Raw genomic sequence first — 12930 nt, 5'->3', positions numbered from 1 at the left:
TTTGTTTGCTTATAGACCAATGTGTAATTTGATTAAAAGATAATAATTTGTGGATACGACTAGTATATACTTTTTACACTTTACACTTATAGTTATTGAACAAAAAATTACGATCACTTCCTTGGTTATTGATGATTTTAAAGATTTAAAAGCATGAAAAGTTTTTTGTTCTCTACAATACAAAGTAAAACGATGTCTATCTGTCTGTCTGAAGCTTAAGATCTCAGAAACCACTGAACCGATTAGGCTCTACTCTTCAAAGAATATATCTATGGGTTTAAGCTATTTATTGGGGGAAGCTTTATAATTGTGTTGGGATGGTTTCAGTCTAGTTTTCTGACCTCACCCTTCCTACCCTAGAAGCTAGGAGCGAGGCAACTAGTTAGTAATAAAAACATGTTGTTTGCAAAAAAATTATATAAAATTGAAAAACATAATAAATGTTTAATAAATCAAATTTGCATTGCAATATAATGCTTGGATAAAAAGATAAATATTTCACTTATTTTTAATTCCTAGGACAACAAGGTACAATGTTATAAGCAAAGCATATTCATAAGTCCTAAAAATCTAAATATGTCCTTAAACAGTATCCTGTATTTAAGCATACTGTATACATTTATATTCTGATAATTCAGTTCTGACACTCTACAAGTGTCAATGTTTGTTTGTCCTGCTGTTTAAGCGCTTCGCTTTTATGGATGTTGTCATCCTTTTTAAGCCGTATAAGCTACGCTCTGACAAATGAAAGTGAAATTACACTAGAATTTTAGAAAAAATATTCAATAATTGCAAAGAAAAGTACTTTAATTGTAATCTACAAAAGTAGTAACTTTGTGTATCATCATTGGGAATGTACATCAATTTATAAACCATTGTTTTATCCCTTTATATCCCTGATTTAAAACTCCAATTTTAATATAAAATTAAGTAACACACAAGAACAATCATGTCCAATATTTTTACTGAATTAATAACGCAAACGGAAGTATAAAGTAGTTTAACTGTTAAGGGTGCGGAGGAGGGTGTCAGCTACCCCCTTTCACTCTCTCGAAAAATCAGGGCTCAACTTTAAAAGAATAAATTATGAAAAGACTGAATTTGTTTGTGTAGGAACAGGTTTAGACATCCAGCTGAATTTTAAAGTTATAATATGACGATTTCACTGAGGTTTACGCTCAGCTGCCAAGTACTGTAAGAAATACATCCCCTTGGAAAACACTGTGCACGACACTTGTTTAAAAGTTTACTAAAGTTAAGGACAGTTGGAAATACCATACTAAAAGGGTGGCTGTCATAGACGTTTAAGGGGGGGGGGGGTAAAAGGGTGATTACCCCCAAATGAACCCCCCAAAATTTTAGATTTTCAATTTTTAACCCTCCCCCCCCCCCCAATAAAAAAATGCCTCGATAAAATAAAGATTACCCCCCCAAAAAAAAAATTTATTTTCAAAATTTTACCCCCCCCCCCCCCAAATAAAAAAGCTTGGACGCCCCTGGTGGCTGTGATATGAATTTTAAAAGAATGTATGTCTCCAACGTTTTATACATTAACTTATGTACAATTGTCCTTTTTATTGAATTAGCTATAGAGTAGCTACTCCTAAATACTAAAAGTGCAATCTAATGATTTATTATCATACTAAATGACTTGGCATGTATGAATGACGTTCATGACAAATATTTCAAAGGTGACGAGAAATTAAATTATTAAATTGGAGAAATTCAAGTCAAAAAAATATTTTTTAAAAGAACCTAAAGACAAAGGTAGGTATATAAAACATAAAAGGGTGAAGTAAGCAAAAAAGCTAGGAAGGACTCGTTTATATTCGGAAATTCTTTATTATTTTAAGAAAGCAAACCACTAAAACGATACTATAGATCTGAAGATCTGAAAGGCGTTGTGAATTCGACATTTTAAATGATTTTCCAGATCAGCTAATTGAGACCCTTCGTTGCAAATTTATAGTTTCTGTTTTGCTGGTTTTTTTATTGCTTTTTTAAAAACAATAATGTAATAGTTATTTATCACATCGTATTATAGACATATTAGAATGAAAATTTATAGAATTGAAACCATTTTTGTTAGTCACGGAGTGCGAGGGCAGTTTCTATCAAAACTATATTTTATGATTTTTATATAAATTTTCATGAAAAATTGTCTGTAAGCTATGCTATATATGATTTTCAGATATATGACTTATAACCGGTTCTAATGCAGCGGATATTATTCGGTTTTAAAGCCATACTGGAAAGTATTGTATACATATATATTTAATTTATTTTGATGTATTTATTGATGATTGATTTTGATAAAAAGCGTGACAAATATGTAATTATCAATAAGCACTTTTTTATTAATAGCGAAGCTACACTATAATATATGGGTATCCATACGTCAGTACGTCCAAACTATACAATTTGGTTCGTCAGTCCGTCAATAACGAATAGCTGTGAACGTAATTTAGGAATGTTAGAATTGTCCTATCGACTTTACACCTTGATTCCAGAAACTGTTAGGTATAATTCGGATAGCGTAGCAACTCTATAAGCTTAATCAGAATATGATTCATGGATAGTGCCTTATGTAGGTTTGTGTGGCTTTTTATTGCTGCACTACCTATTAAAATAACTGGCCTTGGTTTGTTAATAGCATAGTGACTTAATAAATCATATTCATTTAGAATTTGCGACATGCATTGTTAAAGAGGTAAGAGGGAACAATGGATTGCGTATTAAACTGGTATGGTACCCAAATTTTTTACAAAACTACGATCTCATTCGTTGGCTTGAAACCTTGGGTACTTTTATCTAATATCATTGGTAATGTACACTAACGTTTCGTCCATTAGCTTATCTTTTAAGATCCCTGTAAAAGAATAATATCGGTTTAGAATTTATAGAAACCTTTTGGATCTACTGCAGTTCACGGTAAAATATTCAGCAATATTTCCAAAAATCTATGAATTTCAAAGGCTGCTAGCTACCAAACGGCTGAACGTACAGATCATACCCGCACACCATTTTAAGCGGCATAAGAAGACATACAAATATTATTTGGAATAGCGAAGATCTAATTATGCACAGAGAAAGCTTCACTGAAGAAAAAACGCGTAAAAAAGGTCTTTTTCGCGCATTTCTCTGCACTGCGAGATAATTATGCATTATTGATTAATGGCTATTCAAGATTATTTGTAGGCCATCTTATGCCGCTTAAAACAGTGTGCAGGAATAATCTGCACGTTCAGCCGTTTGGCAGCTAGCAGCCTTTAAAATTCATAGATTTTTAAAAATATTGCTTACCAGCAATAATTTAACGTGAACTGCAGTAGATCCAACCTTTTTAATACATAAAAAACTTTACTAAGGGCAGAATTTCAAAAAAAAATATTAAGTTGTCGAGAAGCTTTACTTTACATGAAATAAAATATGTCTTGTACACACGGACTTACAATGTAAACTATTGAGTATCTTCTTTTCAATAATGCATGCATGTATATAATTCTAAAACTATGCTAAGGATTTAGGAAAAATGAGTAAGAAAGAGAGAGAAAGAAAAAGTATGAGTATATCTGGTAAGCCGAGCGTACTCGGCCCACGGGGTAACGAGTTCGGATTCAACGGGCCCTAGCCTTTAAGTATTCTACCAAACAAACAAGCAGGATTCAATCATACAGAATTATATATTTAAAACTGAATAATATTTACAAGTTATGTTTACTATATATATACAACAAAAATATGACAATAGTTAGGTTTGAAGGGGGTGTGGGGCGCTAGGGCTTAGCGCCCGACGGTAGACAGGCTGTGGGGGCAGCGGTGGTAAAAGGGGAGGCAGTGCCTCCCGATTATATAAGTGCATGATGGACTCGTGATAGTTGCATGTTCAAGTCCCCTCCCCACATTTAGGCAGGCTTAGTTTGACCGCCGAGTGCGGGGTTAACAGCGGTCATGAGATGGATAGTGATATAATGGGATTAGTGCGGTGGGTTTGTTATCATAAGTCACAGCGAAGCAACTCTGTATTGGGCCTGTCCGTATGGGTGTCGTATTACCACAACCTCCCCTTCAAGGGTTGCGTGGCTCTTGAGACACCAGGCCTTGAACCTGGGGATACGACAGCCGGCTCATGCGCCGGACAGGCAGTTCCTGGGGCACAGCTCGATGGAGGACAGCTCGGGCTACACAGGCTCCTCGGGACACTCGTTGCTCGGTCTGACTGTGGTTGGTGATCAGCATTGTCAGCTCCTGGTTGGCTTCTAGGCGTGGGTTGGCCACGGCCAGGCCTCGCCGCTGGAAATTTTGCCTCGTCTGCAGGATCAGTTCTGTCTCGGCTGGTAACTGGACACGGAGGCCTAGGCAGATTCTGGTGGTTCCTAAGGGTGGAATGGTGATGGCAAAGGGCGCATAGAATTCCATGGGGGCGCCTGCTTGATTCAGGTTGCTTGGCCTCCTAGCTCCTACCCGGATGGGGATGGCTGTCATCAGCAGGGGGCACATGGCTTCTTCTTCTTCTTCTGGGGCGGCTTCTTCCATCGCAGTGGCTGGCTCTTCTCCTACAGGTCCGCTGCTGGCTGGCAGGTTCTCCATGTCTGCGTCAGGGTTCCAGATGGCATCTCTGAGTGGCTCTGGAGCGGGCGGCGGCGGCGGTGGTTCGTTGGGTTGCTCCTGCAGGTTTTCCTCCACTGGGTCACGATCTTGGCCGCTAGGCTGGGGGGCGGCTGCGGCTGGCTGGTGCACTGGGAACTCTCCTGGGTTGCTAGCTGCGGGCGCCGCCGCTCCAACTGGCAGCTCGGTGGCATCCTCGTCGCCGTCCACGTCAACTTGGATGTCTTCTGGGATCTGGTGGGCAGTCACATCTCCAGTGTATTTGCGCAGTCGGCCTACATGCGCGGTAACTTCTGAGATCCTGGCTACTGGAGAGGCAGGTTTGATGACATAATGGACTTCTGTAGCTTTCCTTACTACCTTCCAGGGGCCCGTCCATCTCTTGGTAATCTTGGCTGCCTTTCCTGGCACCAGGCGAGGGGCCAGGTACCAGACCAAGTCTCCAACCTCATACTTGGCCGTGCCTTCGTAAGCTGCCGCGCTCCTCCTGATGGCTCCCTCCTCCTTCTGCTGGATGGCATCATAAACTGCATAGTAGCGCTGCAACAGAGCTTGGACGTTGGCTGGAACTGAAGCATATTCGGTCTCTGGCAGCCGTAGCACCATGTCCACCGGAAGTTTGGCCTCTCTCCCAAAGAAGGCCAGGAACGGGGTCACACCAGTGGATCTACAGGCCTTGGTGTTGTAGGCAAAGGCGATGGCAGGCAGGTGGGGCTCCCAGTTGTTATCGTCTCGGTCTAGGAACAGGCGCATGCCTGTGTTGAGCGTCCTATGAAACCTCTCCACTCGGTTGGACTGCGGATTGTAGGGTGGTGGATGTGTCAGGCCAATCTCGAGCCGGGAGGCCAGTTCCTGGAATACCTGGCCGGTAAATTCCATTCCATTGTCGGAATGGATCTTCAGGGGGCACCCGAACGTGGCCAGGTGGCGGTGCAACAGGGCTTCAGCCACCGTGAGGGTGCGCTTGTTGGGGATGGCGTAGAGGCTGACAAACCGGCTAAATCCATCTTGGCAGGTGAGGATGTAGCGGTTCCCAGCTGGGGTCTCTGGCAGTGGCCCCACCAGGTCGATGAATAGGACTTGCTGTGGATACCCCTGGCGGGAGGGCACGTGGATCCCCTGCTTCAGCCTCTCCTTGGTAACTTTCTGGACACACTCAGGGCAGGTTTGTACCATCAGGCGGACGTCACGGGCCAGGTTGGGCCACCAGAAGTGCATGGCAACGCGGGCGATAGTTGCGTCCATCCCAAAGTGCCCAGCCATGGGGGTCCCATGGGCTAGAAAGAACGCATCCTGTTGGAGGGCCGCAGGCAGCAGGTATCTTGTCCTCTCTCCTGTCAGAGTCTGGTCAGTGGTGGTGAGGCAGCCATGCTCGTCAAGCCCCAGGGCTGAGAAGCGGCTGGCGTACTGCTGCTCGTCTCGTTCCTTGCCACGCAGCTCAGCCTTGGTTGGGGCCTTGCCATCAGCCACCCATTGGCGGACACGGAGCAGGAGGGGGTCCTGTGTCTGGGCTTCCAATACTCTAGCTGAGTCCAGTCGGGCGGCAGGAGGCCGGCTAGCTGCGGGCTCCCCTAGCTGGGCCAGGTTGTGGATATACTCCGCCTGCTCTGCTAATTCTTCGGCGCTAGCCGTTGGCATGTTGGCATCTTCCCGGCGGCTGAGGGCGTCGGCGTTGGTATTCTGGGTGCCAGGCCTGTGGCAGACGGTAAAGTCTAAGGCCGCTAGCTCCTCCTGCCAGCGGGCCACCATCCCTGTGGATGTGTTCAGTGATTTCATCTGTAGCAGGGCAGAGGAATCAGTGTTGATCTGGAAGCTGCGGTAGGACAAGATGCCGTGGAATTTTCGGATCCCATAGATAATGGCGGCCATCTCTCCCTTCCAGGACGGGTAGCGCGTCTCAGGGTCGGTTGTCTTGCGCCCCACGGCGGCAATCAGCCTCTCCTTGCCCTCCTGGCATTGACTCAATATGGCAGAGATGGCGCGGCTGCTGAAATCTGTGGTGAGCTGGAACACTGCTGGTAAATCAAACCTGGGCGGCGCTCGGATGGGGGCCTGTCGGAACTTGTCCTTGAGTTGCAGCAGCTGGGCTTCCATCTCAGGCGTCCAGGTTAGGGCCTTGGCCGTCTTCTGCCGATTCATCTCGTATGTGAGGTCTGCATACTCTGGGATGAACAGGCGGTAGTATCCAAAGAAGCCCAGCAACGCCAGCAAATCCTTGGGGGTGCTAGGGGCTGGCCAGTCCAAGATGCGGTCAATATAGTCCTCTTGCATGGCTATCCCCTCTCGGCTGAGGGTGTGACCCAGATAATCCACCTTGGACCGGAACAACTTGGTCTTGGCTGGCTTGAGGCGGATCCCTCCCCTGCGGTGGGCTTCCAAGACCTCTCGGAGCCTGGCCAGGTGGGCCCAGGTATCCTGGTGGAAGGTCAGGACGTCGTCAAGGTATGACTGGAGGTTGGCTGTGCCTAGTGGGTTTAGGACCCCTGCAATAAACCTGGAATAGACAGACGGTGCCGTAGCCAGGCCAAAGGGCATCCTTTTCCATTGATACAAGCCCCTGGGGGTGGTGAAGGCGGTGCAGGGCCGGCTATCCTCAGACACACGGATGGTGTAGTATGCGGCCACCGCGTCTAGAGCACTGTAGACACGGTGCCCGCCAGCTCGTTCCACCAATTGCTGGATCCTAGGCAGGGGGTAGCTGTCCAGCTCCAGACACTTGTTGAGGGCCCTGTAGTCGACGGCCCAGCGGGTGCTCCCGTCCTTCTTCTTGATGGGCACCAGGGGGCTGCTCCAGGCGGAGTCCGACGGCTCTATGACTCCTTCCTGCAGCCAAGTGTCCAGTTGTTTCTCCAGTTCAGCCTCTTGCCGCGGGTTCAGATCCCTAAATCTCTGGCGGATCGGCTGGGTCCCTGGCTTGAGGCGCAGCTGCAATTCAACCACATCTGTGCAGCCGGGGGTAGAATTGGAGAAGACGTCCCTGTACTCTGACAACGTAGTCCAGACCTCCTTCTTGAGCAAGGGGTCCTTGCGTAGGAACTCATTGTCTTCCATCTCCAAGGCCTCCCACAACTCTTGCATGTCTATAGGCTCAGCAGGTTCTTGGACCGAGTGGAGACGCGGGGGAGGCGTATCAGAGACCTCCAGAATGTCAGGTTTGACCAGCTCCCCTGCCACTGGGAGGCCAGCATCCAGCAAGAGGGGCACCTCCCCCTCATTGACCACCAGTACTCTAAACACAGTGGCAGAGCCAGGCCTGTGGGCATACAGGCCCTCTGGAATAACAAGGTCCTCCCCAAACCTCTGTTCTGGGGCAGCTAGTTGAATGGCATCCTTGGTGCGATGGCCTACTAGCTCAACAGGGACTGCCATAACCCCGCGGCCAGGCAGGACCACCCGCTTGGCTGTGCGGAGCTGGGGTGGTTGACCGTTAGTTGGAGTGACAGCGCTCAGCCTATACGTGGCTGGTGAGGGGTCAGCCTTGGCTCCGGGACCCACCGGCCGCGACTTGACGGGCTCGGCTTCTGGAGAGGCTGTCGTGTCGGAGCCAGGCTTGGCTCCGGGGGCGTCCGGCCACGATTTGACGGGCTCGGCGCTGGGAGAGGCCAAAATGCTGGGTCCAGCTTTGGCTCCGTGGGCGTCCGGCCGCGACTTGACGGGCACGGCGCCGGGAGAGGCTGGGGCCTGAGAGTTGAGTGTGGCTCCGGGTACATCAGACCGCGACTTGACGGGTCTGGACTCGGGCTTGGCTGGTGGACTGGCTGGAGGTCCCAGGTAGAGGGGGCCAGGTGGACACGGCTGGCCGTTGATAAAAATGTCGGAGGAGAAGATTGGTTCTGGAGGGCTGGCAATCTCAGGAAACGTTGTTGGCAGGCTCTCCCTTGGCACCTTGGGCACTGGGGGCAACCCCATGGCTAGCAGGTTAGCGCCCTTGTGTGCGTTGAGCTCAGCGTCCACCCAGTGTGTGCCTTTCTCAACCACACGCGGCTGCTCAGGCAGGGGGCCTGGCAGAGGCCCCTCATAGCTTAGCTCTCTCTCGGCTGTCTCCCGGTCAATGGGGACGCCACGGAGTGGGATAAACTCCCCACGCGCCCACAAGCAAGGTGGTTGCATGTCGAAACAGAGCCTAGTTCCGAACTCCTTGAGAAAATACCCTCCTAAGTTCAGAGGGTGGGAGAGATTTCGGACCACAGTCACGTGGTATAGATGGAGTATAAGAGTGTGTGAAACTGCCATATATAACTCTTTTAATTTTCCAATTACCTGGAGGGGCTGGCCTTCCTCATTAGCAGTCAGGATCTGGGTGTTGTCCGGAATCAACATGCGTTGCACGCCCATCGCGTGCATGAGGTGCTCAGAAATTACAGCAGACCCTGGTACACGGTTGCCAGAATCAACCATGGCATCAACCTGTACATGCTGGGCAGGGTCAGGAGTAGGAAACCTCACCCTGATATGGCAGGGGAAGTGGAGGTCTTGCCCTTGGGACAAGGGGGCCTCTCGTTCGGCTGGGGTTGGCAGAAACTTTGGTGGTGGCCGCACCGCAGCTATGGTGGTATCGCTTACCATGGTGGCTTAGACTGTAGCTTCGAATCACTAGGGCTTATTAATTATCACTTGGTCAACAATTTTATATTTATTTTTATCACTTGGTTGACTTTTTATACACAATGATGTGTTGTTATCACTAGGAGCTCTAGGTGTGATTCTGGAAGCACTGGCAGCAGGGAATGTCCGTCCTGCAAGGTTCAGAGGGGTGACGGCGGTAGGGAATGACCCGTCCTACAGCGCCGCTGGTTCGAATCCCGACAAATGGCGGCAGGGAATGGCCCGTCCTACAGCGCCTCGGGTTCGAATCCTGGGAGACAGCGGCAGGGAATGTCCCGTCCTGCCGTGCCTGTGGCTCAAAATCTGCTATCCGTCGCAGTGGTAGGGCTTACTTGTGTGCTGAAGCTTCGCAGCCACACATTGCCTTCTTAGGGAGACCAGCACACAGCTGTCTGTCTCGTAGGTTTGGCCTGGGTGTCCTGGGGCTTGTCCCAGCTACACTTGCCAATTTAGACTCAGTTTTGTAGCCGTCTGAGCTAAATTATCTGGTTGCCGTGGCTGCGCACCTAGCGCTACTCCTACACGATACGGACAAAGCGTCTTAACTGGCGCTTTTAGCAGGCTAAATCTGCTTGCCGTAGGCCAGAGGCCCACATATTGCGTTCAAAATGATGGAAATTCGACCTAAAAAGGCCGTCTCACGGGTCAGTTGGCTTCTCAGTTGGCGGCTGATTGTCCCCTTACTTGCCAAAGGGTCCAATCAGAGGTAGAATAGGCTAGTTCTGTAAGGCTCGATTGAAACACGCTGACACCAAGTTCTGGTAAGCCGAGCGTACTCGGCCCACGGGGTAACGAGTTCGGATTCAACGGGCCCTAGCCTTTAAGTATTCTACCAAACAAACAAGCAGGATTCAATCATACAGAATTATATATTTAAAACTGAATAATATTTACAAGTTATGTTTACTATATATATACAACAAAAATATGACAATAGTTAGGTTTGAAGGGGGTGTGGGGCGCTAGGGCTTAGCGCCCGACGGTAGACAGGCTGTGGGGGCAGCGGTGGTAAAAGGGGAGGCAGTGCCTCCCGATTATATAAGTGCATGATGGACTCGTGATAGTTGCATGTTCAAGTCCCCTCCCCACATTTAGGCAGGCTTAGTTTGACCGCCGAGTGCGGGGTTAACAGCGGTCATGAGATGGATAGTGATATAATGGGATTAGTGCGGTGGGTTTGTTATCATAAGTCACAGCGAAGCAACTCTGTATTGGGCCTGTCCGTATGGGTGTCGTATTACCACATATACCCTGCTTATGTAATTATTGTGTCGACAAAATTTATATGTTTAATTTTTTTAAATTGAATTATAAGGAATTTTTGACATTGATAAACTTAACATTACTACTTTAAACCTATATGAACTACTAGAGTTCTCGTTGGGCACTTTACCCACCCCCCTAAAAAAATTGGGGGAGGTTCAAATTTTTCAGGGATGATTTCTCTTTGGAGGGTGGTGATACCCTCTCCGAAAATAGTTATAAACCTTCCCAATACCTAAATATAATTAGCTTTACTGTAAAGGAGAACCATATCGGTTCAGTGGTTAGCTAATTAATTGGGTATAAACACACAGACAGACAAACATCATTTTACTTTATTATAAGGATAACATATTGACTAGTTTTATGTTGATATAATAGCAACACAAATGTATAACAGGGGAGAGTAAGAAAGTTAGATAATCTAATAGACAAAGTTGAATATTTTTTGACATATTGTAAGATTTATACTTTTCTGAGCTGTGTAACAACTAACTAGGAATTATATTTTTTATACCTCTTTTGTACTTTACATATAAAACTATTTAATTTGACCCCATGATGAGAAATCTTATTAAATGCTAACAAATAGTTTGTAGTAAATACTTTTCTCATATTCATTCGAATCTGGTGGATAGGAACCGGTTCTCATCCATACAAAAAAAATATGTCTAGCATCATATTATATCCAGCTTTCTAAAAATATAAAAATGTACAGTCATAAGATTAAAACCAGTTTTTTTAGTCCGTGCCTTCGGCACCTCGGGGCTAAAAAACTGGTTTTAATTTTATAATTGTACATTCTATATCCGCGGAAAGCTGTTTATAATACGATGCGAGAAATCGTGCGAAATCTTCATTCCTATTTTTGAAATAACTTTTAATTGTAACAGACAATTCTTTTATAAAACACTACTAGTTAAAGATCTTTTACTTCTGACTAATTGATAAATCCAAAAATCAAAATTAAATGTAATAAATTAGAATCTATGTAAAATTTCAGATCATTATGACAGTTTGTGGAACCTACCTTAGTTACTCTATGATAATGGTATGTTCGTTCGTCCATACGTACTTCAAATCATCTTATCTTCCGCGGATAAAAAATGTACAATTATAAGTTTAAAACTAGTTTTTTTAAACCCGAGATGCTAAAGGCACAGACTCAGTTTTATTATTATGATTGTACATTTTTTTTTATTTGTAGAAAACTTTATAAAATACGGTACAATACATGATTTTTCAGTATGGCTTAGAACCGATTCTAATCCATCGGATATTAATCGGTTTTGAAGCCTTGGTGGAGAAAATTATATAAATGTTACCTCTGTTATTGCTACCGCTCCCAGAACCAGGCTTTCCCTGACCATCAAACCAATCAAATATTTGATCAAATTTTTTTTCTCTCTCATGTTTTCCATTTTACAATATAGTTAAATAATCATATCTCATAATGCTTAAACTTATGGAAAGCTCCATTTTCCATTTAGATCTCGAGATGATTTTACTTTCTTTTATTTATTATTTTTCTGTAAACAACTCCCCCCCGCCCCCCCCCCCCCCTACAAAACAAAAATAAATAGCGCAACATTGAAAAATAATTAATACCTTACATGAGAAAAGAAATAGTTTGAAAATAAATAAAATAAAGTGCTTAATTTGTGAAGAAGGGACAAACGGCAGGATGAACTTAAAGACATACCCTAGTATAAATTTGATTCGCTGCCCTATACTATACATGGTATTGCCTGATTTTGTCCAATAAAACCAATTTACAACGTGTAATAATAACAAATTAGCTATTAACATTAATTTTAAATAAGTTTACCTATACCAGGAATAAAAGCATTTTGATTAAATATTTTCTTTGGTTTAAGAAAACGAATACAACAGCATTACCAAAACTGCACTGTACCAAAGGCATATATGGTACAAAATATGAGGAAAGAATATTTAAAATTTATCTATTGTCCTGTCCCTATATACATGATATTTTGAGCCTTCCTTAAGCAATAGCGTCTACCTTTAGGCCTTTAGGCGCACTTGAAGTTCAATTTGGTTTTAAAAAGAAAGTGAAAACATGTGGTTATTTTTAGAGTTGGGGCGGGGGTCAATCTTCTCTTTTTTTTCCTCCACCTTCCAGGACTTATGGGAAGATACACTGTAAAGAAGAACCATATTAGTTAAGTGGTAAGCAAGATCCTTCAGTACAAACAGATAGACAGACACAGATAATGTTACTTTTATATAAGGATATCAAATTCAATATTTAAGATTTATTGATTGATTGATTGTGACCCTGCCTGATGCATTTGCGCGGCTTTCTCCTAAAAAAAATAAATTTTATTAGACAAATAATAATTGTATGGTAGTTTTAATAGATAGATAGATAATTTGAAAGATAGATGGATATTTTCAAGGCTAAATTGATAGATATGTAGATGGATAGTTTAA

General features: G+C 44.8%; 1 protein-coding gene across 1 annotated transcript in view; it reads right to left on the bottom strand.

Moving 5' to 3' along the window:
- The window catches only part of LOC145335488 (uncharacterized), a 65566-nt gene that overhangs the window by 43282 nt on the left and 9354 nt on the right, over positions 1-12930 (bottom strand). Inside the window, exons 3-4 of the mRNA XM_080181251.1 lie at positions 12780-12803; positions 11802-11838 (exon numbers count right to left, since the gene is read on the bottom strand). Coding sequence (XP_080037377.1) covers positions 11802-11838; positions 12780-12803 — 61 coding nt within the window. The remainder of the gene's footprint in view (positions 1-11801; positions 11839-12779; positions 12804-12930) is intronic.

The sequence above is a fragment of the Acartia tonsa genome, chromosome 13 (genome assembly GCF_053477335.1).
Source record: "Acartia tonsa isolate MP-2025a chromosome 13, ASM5347733v1, whole genome shotgun sequence".
NCBI classification, from domain to species: Eukaryota; Metazoa; Arthropoda; class Copepoda; order Calanoida; family Acartiidae; genus Acartia; species Acartia tonsa.
This window is presented reverse-complemented; position numbering and strand designations above follow the sequence as displayed.